The sequence below is a fragment of the Periophthalmus magnuspinnatus genome, chromosome 16 (assembly GCF_009829125.3).
Source record: "Periophthalmus magnuspinnatus isolate fPerMag1 chromosome 16, fPerMag1.2.pri, whole genome shotgun sequence".
NCBI classification, from domain to species: domain Eukaryota; kingdom Metazoa; phylum Chordata; class Actinopteri; order Gobiiformes; family Gobiidae; genus Periophthalmus; species Periophthalmus magnuspinnatus.
In genome coordinates this window covers 24,985,175-24,996,693 of record NC_047141.1, presented here as the reverse complement: position 1 = coordinate 24,996,693, position 11,519 = coordinate 24,985,175, and the positions used below count along the sequence as shown (strand labels likewise).

The window sequence follows — 11,519 nt, the reverse complement described above, 5'->3', positions numbered from 1 at the left end:
TTTTGTGTCCGAAAAAAACTTGTATTTCAATGTAACAAACATTTACATAAAGCAGCTTTTGCTGAAATACAGAATATGTTTAAAACATTCACAATGACAGCATTTCAGAAATCTTTGCTACTTACTGCACTGAACTTTAAACATCACATTCAATAGAAAACTTTATACTGGCAACACAATACTGTCACGAGATAATACTTACAACTGTCATGCATTTAACTCACTATAATTCTCATTCTGGTGGGAACATTTATAACAATATATATATATATATACAATGTAGAAATGATTTTATATGGCACAAAGAAGGCATGTTTCTCACACTTCTGCATAACTGAGAATGTATTACAGTAACATAAATATACTAGCCTGGCTAGCCAAAATATAGACCTTTGTATCAAAAACAATGGCACGCATGAGAAACTGAAGTCATAAGAAGACTCCAGAGCAACAATATTAAAAGTTTTGGGTAACAACCTTTATGTAAAAGGCAACTGTATACAAGAGTCTCTCGTACCTGCAACAGTACTGAGAGGTTGTTTTGTTTCACTAAACATTTAGACCCCTGCACAGTGGCACACTGGCAAAAGGTAAAACATTTGTTTAAAAAGTGCTTGAATGCATTATTGTAAAAATACTGAGGGACCAGGAACAATGAGCATGAGAAATCTGTCTCATGAAAGAATTCAACTAATACTTAAAACTATGTTTGTGCAATCCCTCTGTAATCCAGTAGAGATCCACAAGAAAGATTCTTGTACTTGTGAACAGTTTTCTCTGATCTCTCATCCAACTTTTTGTTGCCATTATAGAACTAAAAAATCTGGTAGTAATGTAGTGCTGAAATGCTTAGAGTTGTCACCTGAGTTTACATTTGTTTCTTTTGTCATTTTTACAGAAAAAACTTTAAAAAAAGACTGTCAAATGAAAAGGTGTAGTCTTCTCACTGATACTTAATTTTGACACTACAATACATGAATAGATAAATGTGCAAAATACAAAAGCTGTGAACAATCCAAAATGTTCATAAAAAATACAATGTAGAACACGATGCCATGCAATCAAAAATAGTGTAATAATATGTAAAAATGAGACATAATAAACTTTAAAAGAGGAGTAACAAAGAGCTGGTGCTGATTGGTTTGAATAGAAAGTGCTGGTAGTTGATTACTGTGTCATTTTTCTGATGAGGTCAGTGGACACAGGGGGGTGGAAGTTGATGGTATGATGACGATGGCCCTGAGACGTTTTGTAGCTCTTTCCACATCGACACTTGAAGGGTTTTCGCACCCGGATCTGGGTCCGGTGGCCGTTCTTAGCGTGATACTTGATCCCGTTAACATTCTGCAAGTGAATTTTTTATTGGTTATGCAAAATTTTAAAAGAACTACAACAACCCTTTGACTACTGGGAAAAGTTTAATATAATTGAGTACATATGCAAAATCTGACAATTATCTGAGATAAAGTCTGTCTCCATGGAGACAAGCAAATTACACCACCAGGCTAATTTACAGGTCAGAAATGTAGCGGCTATGTGACCCCCTTCTTAGCAAGAATGCATGTTTTTCAAGATATTGTTCAAGCAATCAACAATTATTGCCACACTGTGGATATCATAGCAATAATATCTCCACGGAGAAAAGCAAGTAATAAATCTCCCACCATAAAAGTTACATAGTGCTTTAAGTCATTCCTTGATTACTTCTCCTATAATTTATTGAAGAACTGCCATTTAAAAAAATCATATTACATCTTTTATATACTTTTCTCTACCTAAACAGAGGCCTTTTGCCACTTCCTTACACTTAGACAAAGTTATCGGCTGTAACTCTGTCATTCACGTCTGCGATGCAATTTTCTCTGGCTGCACATAATTTATCCCGACCGCAGAAGCCAGATGTGAAAGATGTGGACGGAAAATCCAGTAAAACACTGCTTTACTCAACTGGACTGAGTGTGTGGATGCATTTATGTTCACACATGTAATACACAACTACAATAGTCTCTGTTGACTATCAGACATTCATCTCCAATTTGGGATGGGCAAAATGGCAAATAATTCATATCAAACGTTTCTTAGAGCCTAAAGCCCGCCACACACTACAGGATCATTTAGGATCCAAGTTGCTTCTCCCCGACTTCGGGTAGGCATGACCTGATTTAGGATCCTTGAATGTAATTTTTAAGCTGCAGCACTCCTCGTGTGTGGTGTCCGAGCGACTCTGCTGCTCTGTCATATCGTAAATTCGTAACCACAAGACATTCACCACGGCAACAGCCAATAAAATAGAATGTCAGGGCAGATGGAGTGACACAGTTTTGACTTGTATCTAAACTAGAAGTGCAATACTCCAATCATTTGAATATTTTAGAGTCTCAGAGCCAGTTGTTTTTATTTTAGAAAGGAAACAGCTGATGCGAGGTGTGCTCACAACTTTTGGCTTGTGGTGCATGGTCTCTTCACTGCCATCCGATTTTCTTTATGTTTCCAGTCTGTGCTTTTTGTTACACATTTAAAAATTGTTCAAGACTGAAAATTCCTGTAGTGTGTGGTGGGCTTAAGATTTATATTTCCCTTTGTTTACACTTCATTTACACTTTGTAACAATAGCTTCTTCTTTTGATAAATCAGAATCAGCGCTGTGATTGGTTGAGTCTTGCTGTCACTAAGGTTAAGATATAAGTCTATGTTTGAGAATAGAGCCAGATTTAACAGAAAAGATGGATGAAACAATCGCTCCAAACTGGCAGATTGTAATTTTAGATCATATTGTCCATTGTACCATATTTTCCGGACTATAGTCGCACTTTTTTTTCATAGTTTGGCTGGGGGTATACTCAGATGCGACTTGTATGTGAAATTATTAAAATTTTAAAAATTATTAAATTTCACATCTGACAACTGCGCAAGGGTGCTCTAGGCTTATGTACCACTAACACAGCCACGTGCAGCACTTCATCTACTTCTGGAGTTGATGGAGTTCAGAAGTGACACCGAGGATGAAGAATTCAATGGATTTAGTGATTTAGTGAGCTTGTTTTTTTATGCTTTAGTTATCTGATTAATTGTTAATATCTTACATTAGCGTACCAGACACATATTCAGTTCGCTGTCTATGCTTCATGTAGCTGAATAATTATGTGTTATGTAACGGCTGATCATACATGTTACAGTTCACTTGTTTGACCAATAGATGGCGCCGGTGTGTTTGGAATACCTGTAAGAACATTTATTTGACTCGTTTTCTTTTATACATTTCATGCTTTATTTCCCCTTATTTCTTTACCTTCCTCTGTCTTACCTGACAGGGCACTATTTAAGAAGAAATTGAGAAGCAAAATTTAAAGTTTTGGGTTCACCGGTTTGTTTACTACCAGGCCGAAGTGGTATGTATATTTTCCATGCGTTTATATGCAATTTTGTGTGTATATGTAATATGAGCCAGAGCTTATGTTATATTTAATGTATTTGCTAGTTCTAATAAAAAGAACTCTCGTGTCTCTCATGTTTGTGGACAAGCCGGCATACTGTTAATATCTTATGTAAACATATCAGACACTTATTCAGTTCGCTGTCTATGTTTCATATAGCTAAATAAATATGTGTTACGTTAGCATAGTTATCTGATTAACTGTCAATATCTTACATTAACTTACCAGACATGTATTTAATTTGTTGTCTATGTGTTATGTTAGCATGCTGTACAGCTATTCAGCCTGTTGTTCTCCATTTTATTGTATTTATTATAATTTGCCTTTAAAGATAAAGTGTCTGTTCTTGGTCTTGGATTTTGCAAATTAAATTTCCCCAAAAATTTATAGTCCAGTACGATTTATATACGTTTTTTTCCTTCATTATTATGCATTTTTTCGCTGGTGTGACTTATACTCCGGAGCAACGTCCGCAAAATATGGCAAATCATATCTTGGAGTCTTGGGCCTACCTTGTATCTCTTCTTACAGCCTGGGACAGGACAGGCAAAAGGCTTCTCGTCGCCTCCATTCATGCACATGGAGCTGAGGATAGACTCGGAGCTGATGGCGCTCTCTGTAGTCCACGACTCATCACTGTCGGACTCCTCAAACTCCACTTCCTCCTCGTCACATTCACTACCTACAAATGGAGACAAATTACAATTTCAGTTAATACTGTACACAGGACAGGGGTAAACATGTTATGCTGCTAATCTGAGACTGGAGCAAAGGAATGCTTTTGGGTTAGGTGTGCAAGATTAATCGTAATCAAATCAAAATCACAAATTTGAATAGACATAATTAGCTAGCCTGTAATTTAGATCTGTATAAACATGTGATTCTTGTGTCAGTTCATATTTCAGTCTTTTTGCAAATTCTTCTGGACACATTTAATATGCAAAGTTTGAACAGACTACTATTATGAAAATAATAGACAATTTTAATCTCAATCACAATGCTTGTCAGAAAAATCCCAATAAGATATTTTTCCCAAATAATTCAGCCCTACTTTAGGGAGATATTGACAACAAACAAGTTGTTATACCTTTATAGATCTTGAATTAATTTAAGTTATGTTACATTACATTCGACTATATATTGCACTGTCAAATATTTTTACATAAAAATAATACATGATTTAATTTTGTTTTTGTTAGTATTGTAAAGTAAATTGCACATTCAGTGGAATACAAACTAGTCCTTTTAATACTTTAAACATCTTAATACTTTGCTTATCTTGCATTTACGATATTCAATTTCAGATGTTTTATTGCAGTGATTTGACTTGTAAGTTGACATGGTGGTATCCTCTGTTAGTCTCCTTGGAGATCTTGAAGTTTAATGTGTAATTTTCATGACAAAGCAATACAATCTATATTGAAACAAGCAGGAGGAAAATCCTTCTTCTGAAAAGTGCATATTTAAGTAAACAAATAAATACAGCACCTGTGGGAGTACTGCTGCGGAAGGATGATGAAGGGGTGATGGGTGGGGTGACGGGGGGAGTGAGGCTTCCATTGGAGTGACGCGGGGGAGTGGTCCGGCTCAGAGACGACTTTGGCTGCACCTTCTTCTTTAAGGACTCATGTTCTCGCCGCGCTGCATCTGTCATGAATCTGAGATGGAGAGAAACATGTCTTGGTTTATCTCTTGTAAAAACATCCAACAGTAACTGGAAAGATGTGACATGAAAGCTACTGTCGAACATGGAAAGAAAGAGTTTTAGTGGCTTGTTGCAGACACCCTTACGCCTGGTTTACAGTGGATAGTAAAGTAAATGTGTATCATAAAATAAAAACAAAGTGGAATTAACAAATTACAGAAGAGCCACATCAAGACAGTGTTGGTGAAGGCAGGGAGACAGTAGTTTCTTGTACACAGACTTGTTGCTTACAACTTCTAAAGCCACCATTCAAGAACCATATCAAAGTGCAATGGGACGAACCATAGGCAATAAAAGAAACCAACTTAAAACATGGCATCAAGGCAGACTTCCAGTGACGTGCAGAAAACAAGTAAGCTCTACGCAATGATTTGACAAAAACAAAAACATTAACTTTATACATATATAGAGAAAGATGCTGTGAAACAATTTTGTTGTGAAACAACAAAACCTACTAATTCTCCTACCATTGGTTGTACAACTATTGGTACTTTGAAATAAAAACTAAATGTGTAGAAAACTGGTACAATGGAATCTTGCAACTCCATTGAAGAAAACTGAATAGTATCTGCCCTAAACAGATCCTGCTAATACAAACCATATCAGCAGGATCTGTTTTGTTCACCCACCTGTTGATATAGCTAAGAGCGACATATGTGGGCTGTGTCTGCTCCTGCTTCTCCAGAAGACGGGGATCTGTGTCTACGCAGAAAATAAAAACAGAAAAAGACATTTAATAATGAACATAAGCACAGGAGATAAACTTGTAAATATGGTACATTTCATATAAAATTGTTACACTTATATTAAACTTGACAAAAAAATTAGGGTCATTTTTCTGCATTATCTCAATAATAAGATATTTTTCCAATTCATTAGAAACATGCTAAAATGTGAGAGTAAATGCAGAATTTAAGATTCAAAAAGTATCACAAAAATTTAAAAAATAACCACAAATATACAGAAATACCATTTTATATCATTGTTTAGAGGATGACACAGACTTTTTTTTCAGATCTTTTTGCAACGTGCTGGTTGCGGTTTTCTTATTATAGACTATCCATTGCTATAATTCCATATTATCTTACAGTCAATATATCGCCCATGTCTAGTCTAACATTTAGTAAAATAATGACTGTACAATACTAATGAAGTGCATTCACTGACACAGAAAGTCCAATTATGTCTCTAAATAATCAGACACATACCAGGCATTTTATACTTGTAGTGGTGCTGCTGTAAAGATACCATATAATTTCCATAGGGGTAATTGTTAATGAAGCACTGCACATGTGACCACATTAGACACACACTGTGCTCTCATGCTGTGCTGCAGACACACATTTACCCCAGTGGTGCTAAATGTGCAACAATAGCCAACATCCAGGCCCCGAGGAGGACTGGGCCTGCTTCAAACACGGCTCTGGCCCTGTTCATGTGGGAGGAAGCACAGAGAGCCCATAAAAGCACAGACTACCAGCTGAGTCTAACTGTCTGCCCCTGCACCGCTGTGAAACTACGACCCCCATGTTTCCATCCACCATTTTGATTCATTATTAAAGCACAGTAGTTACATTTGGAGCCATTAGACACTCGATGTTAGAAGAGATCCTGCCCCACATTAATCTGCAGGCTGGCTGTTCTCAGGGTGTTCTGCAAGCTATTAAAAAAAGCCAAATTTTGTGGATAATTGTGAACCTTTCAATGTAATGTTGACATAAGTTTATATAGATTGCAATGTAACAAAATATCAAAATTGTTTTTAGTGTTTTAAGATATGCAAATTAGATGTATAATAATAATAATAATAATAATAATAATATATCCTAAAAGCTGCAAAAAAGATGACAAAAAATAAAAAAGTATAAAGTGAAATTTCCTGTCTTTTGTGGTAAATTTTAAACAACATTTCCGATGGATTGGTAATATATATTGTGATAGCCTTCCCCCAAATAAATAAAAATTTCATTTTTATCAATATCTTACACCCCTACCAGCTTGCAAATTTTTCTTAAAAATGACTGAACAGATGCCATGTCCAGATTATTCTAGCACAGACCCAGTGCTTTTAGCCACAGTGTGAAAAGAGCTGAGTAGTGTTTTATGGCTCTGCAGGTAGGCCTCAGGCACACCTCAAACTGTGCTGCTTTCAACTCGCATGGTTTCTTTCAAAGCCTCAATCCTACGCAAGTGTTTCATTAACAGTAGATTTATCCCCCTGAAACAGATGAGAACCCCCTCCTCTAGTCCGCAGCCAAAATGACCAAAACATGGCAGAAAAAACATGATGACCATTCCTCTAGGACCTAAAAAACCAGAGGTGCTAAGAGTCTTGTCTGAGCAGTATATGCTGGTATGTGTTTGTATGAAAAAATAGCTCCAGGTCTCTGTAATGAGGCAGCAGTGGGGGAGTGGTGGTCTGTTCATGGACCATTCAAACAGCAGTGGATCAATCTGCTCAAACACACTGTAAATCACACACACTTCAGGTGGGACTGGGACATAAGACCAGAGGGGAGGGAAGGGAGGGACAAGCTGGAGGGGGGGTGAGGCCTCTAATCATTCTACACAGGTGGTCCCTCCGTGGTGGTCATATACAGCTATAGCCTCAACAAACAGGAAGTAAGTGAGATGTAAATTTATGCCACAAGTTGTAGTAATAATTTAAAATTCATATGTCCTTCTTTAGTCATAATAATAATATTATCCGTATTGCACTTATCATAAAAAGTAAATTAAAAGAGATATAAATAGTATATAACATTGCCAAGTAAAAACATCAACTATATATAGAAATAAAATGTTATATTCTATAAATCTTATCTATATTATTCAGCTACTGTGAAGTCATAAAATCCCAGAAAATGCACATCCCTTAATTGCTTGACCCACTGTTGGGTCAGCACTGTAGGTGAAGAAGGTGATGCAATAACATGTTATGGTTAGGTCCCTAGAGACGACCTGCAGCAGAACAGCACAAGGCTTCCTCTGCAGAGGGGAAGTCACGCCTGTGTCTGCCTCACAGCCGAGCCTATGTACAGCTCTGTGCCCTGAGCATACAGCATTATGCTGACATGTTTATGGAGGCTGGGAGCAGCAGGGGCCATTACCAGGAGTGGTGGCACAGCTAATTCATAAGGATCTGACCTCTGAGGAGGAAATGAAATGGACTCAAGCTCCGTCTGTGAGCTGCCTTTAGGTTATGCAAACAACACAGTCATTGATTATAATTTGGTCAAGGAACCAAATGAAATGTTTAAATGCACCATGGTGAAGAATGAGAGGGACACTTCAGATGTATTCACACTTTGGTCCTGGTTTGAGCTCAGTTCAATCCAGATCTAGATTCTCTTTGGTCTTGTTTTAGTCCTGGTTTAGTCCCTTAGTAGTTCCGGGTCCCAGTTCAGTCCCAGTTTAGTCCCTACCCTTGAGTAGATGTAATATTTTATAGTTATATAAATCAATGGCAGTAATAATAAACTGACGGCAGAATTCATCTTTGTATCAGTGACGTTACCCAGTGTCGCCCAGTGTCTGGGATGGTGAAATGTAATTAGGTCCACCAGGTGCACAGATCAGGGAAGTAGTAACTGCTTCTTAAATTTATTACTTCCGCAGATTTGGGGGGTTAGTTCTAAATGAGTCTCCTCTGAGAACAGGCCACAAGAAGCGTCATTGTTTTAAACCAGGACATTTTCGTGAGGCCCGGTCCCAGCAGCGGTCAGCACACTATGGGATTTGAAAACACAACTCTGCATCCAACTAAATATATCTTTAGATTAGTTCCTCCAGAACAGCTGACGCTCAAAATGATAGCATTTTAGTGTTATAATTGTTACTATAATTGTTATATAGTAATAAAGTATGACATAATAGAATATGTAAGGTAAAGGTTAAGGATATACAGAAGCATAAGTATTCTATCCAGTTCAATTTAGATAGAAATGTACACTCACACTAGAATGGGTTGTGCATTATAGCCAACTATACCAAATCTCTTGCACAGCAGTGCCACCTGTTGATCACTGACCTGAGCTACAGGCAGGTGAAGCAAATTCGCACACCATGGTTATACTTTAATTCCTGGCGTCTAATCGAGGAAGAAAATATACATAAATATGTTTTACCAGCAGCACTAGCACGGCACAGACTAGAATATTTGAGAAGAGAGAGAAGGTGTATCAATTTTCTCAATATAGGTCAACCAGTCATAGTTTCACTCAGTTCTGACTAAGGTTACAATAACTGATCAAAATAAACCAATGCGTTACATCAAATTGTACACAGCTGCCCTAACTGGATAGTAGTAGGAAGATAAAGAAGCCTATTTTAGACTCCCTAAAGTACACCTATTCCATTGCCCTATATCACAATTATAAAGATTAAATAAAGGTTAATTACCATATTACTAGTCGTGCAAACTGCAACTTCATAAAAATGCATTTAAAATAATTATAAAAGAAAGATGTTTTTTAATCGTGGAAATAATAAAGTGTGCAGCTGCACCACATGTTGTGGAGGTGTCCGGGTTCAGTAGAGGACCGGTTTGCACGCGCGGATGTCGTGCACAAACACGCACGCGCAGCAGTAGCCCTCGCGCAGGTCCACACGGGGCTCCAGTAAAGCGCAGAAGAGGATTTGAGCTGGTTCCAACGCCTTGATACTAATGAATGTGTCGTTGTCTAGAGAGGAAAATATAGGTCTCTTCGCCTTGTAAGCAACTGTTATGACTGTAGTCAACACCACGCCTAGCAACAGGGTTGTCAGGACGCAGGAAGTAAGTTGTTAGCTTATACTAGCCACACAGAGCTAGCTACAGAGCACAGGCACACGGGCTGGACGTACTGAGGGATCTTACCGATGTGGTTGTCCTCGATGTGCACGATGAGCTCGGCCAAAGAGTCGAAGTTGAGCCCGCAGGCCCCGAACCTGCAGTTGTTGGAAAAGAATGAAGCGGCGGCGATGCCTGTCATTGTGAAGGCTGCATTAAAGACAAGAACGCAGCGGCAGAGACACGGGACAGCGGTGCAAACAGCTGGAGCCACGGGGCAGGGGCGGTGCTGTGTGCTGCAGCCGAGCCCCGTCAATGCGAGAGGCGCACCAGCAGACCGGAAGTGCGCACCGGTTACATATAATTTGCAGATTTGTTCTTGTGCACTTTCTGTCACTGATGAAATATAACAATACAGCTATTAAAGCCGAAACTAATTAACCACACGTTGGACCAATTAGGCATGCAGTTACCCTTCTCGCCACAAGACGTCCATATGGGCAGATCCCCTAATAATAAGAGTCATCTCATTTAGACTTACATTCCCAGAGTGGCCACAGTGTGAGGGCAGCATTTGCATGGGTCTGATGTCTCTGCAGCAGGTCCAGTATTTAAGATTGACCCCAGGACCTGTTGAAGTGTCATAATAATTGATTACTAGGCATTTCATTTGGGTTGACATGAACACACACAAAGCATTGATCAGACCTAAATGCTTAAGAAGATAAACAGCTGGAGTTAAGAATGTGTTATAATTGCATTTTATTTTGGCAGACATCACAAGCTATATTAACTACACAAACTTGAAGAAACCTGTCCTCTTGTCCACCAGGTGTCGCCGTTGATCCAGTCTATTAGCGGACTGTGGTTGATGAACGTGTGCTTCATGATTTTGATTGACCTCTGACCTGCTTGATAAGGGTAGCAGCAAAGACTTCACAGCGTAAGTGTGACTATGCTTTATACCTAAGACCTAGGCTACACTACAATATTGAATTCAAATATTATGAAGACTATAAAGTATTGACATTGTCTAAATAAATAGCAACCTCATATTCTGACATCATGGACTCATCATGGTATCGGTTGGATACACTTAGAATGCTGTTCCAGAAAATCTCTCCAGGTAGAATATGGAAAGCAACTTTTTTTTTTTGCCAACATTTATAAACATAAGTCAGTTTTTTAAATATTTGTTATTTAATTTAATTTCTGTTTCAACAAAGAGCCCTTGAGTGCTCATCACCCCAAGGTGATCTTTCTCAAAGCCATTACACAAAGGCATAATAATAAAAAGGTTTAGTATAATATAGATCAAATCTGCTTTAGTGTGGGTCAGTGACCCAAACTATTCTGGCCCTTGCAGCCTTAATAGTCTGCTCCATTGGGAGCATAATGTTTGGATTGGTTGCGAAATATATAGACCATAAAGAGACAAAAGGATGTCATAAAGGTTGATTAAAGCTCTGGTTAAAAGACAGAGGCAGACAGGCTCTGAGTTATGGTGCTTTTCACACAGCGTATTGTTGAAATGACTGAGCTCTTAGAGAGTGGAGTGCTTGCTGCAGAGTGGTAAACATTTCTCCCAGTGAGCAGTCATTAATCCCAG

At 38.2% G+C, this 11,519-nt stretch overlaps 1 protein-coding gene across 1 annotated transcript; it reads right to left on the bottom strand.

Annotated features, from left to right (window-relative positions):
* Positions 1 to 4: 4 nt before the first annotated feature.
* Positions 5 to 10,253, bottom strand: jazf1b (JAZF zinc finger 1b). The gene is made up of 5 exons (XM_033981132.2): positions 9,998 to 10,253; positions 5,769 to 5,841; positions 4,923 to 5,092; positions 3,947 to 4,116; positions 5 to 1,344 (listed from the first exon to the last, which is right to left on the bottom strand). Exons 1-5 carry the CDS (start codon positions 10,110 to 10,112, stop codon positions 1,168 to 1,170), a joined length of 705 nt encoding a protein of 234 aa, XP_033837023.1. The 5' UTR covers positions 10,113 to 10,253; the 3' UTR covers positions 5 to 1,167.
* Between the last annotated feature and the right edge of the window lie 1,266 nt (positions 10,254 to 11,519).

What these genes read in the sequence shown, in the direction of transcription:
- jazf1b (XM_033981132.2), bottom strand. Translation starts at nt 10,112, where the DNA reads ATGACAGGCATCGCCGCCGCTTCATTCTTTTCCAACAACTGCAGGTTC. An exon ending in CATCGAGGACAACCACATCG is followed by an intron (nt 5,842 to 9,997) that starts GTAAGATCCCTC and finishes TTTTCTGCGTAG; the next exon opens with ACACAGATCCCCGTCTTCTG. An exon ending in GCTCTTAGCTATATCAACAG is followed by an intron (nt 5,093 to 5,768) that starts GTGGGTGAACAA and finishes TCTCCATCTCAG; the next exon opens with ATTCATGACAGATGCAGCGC.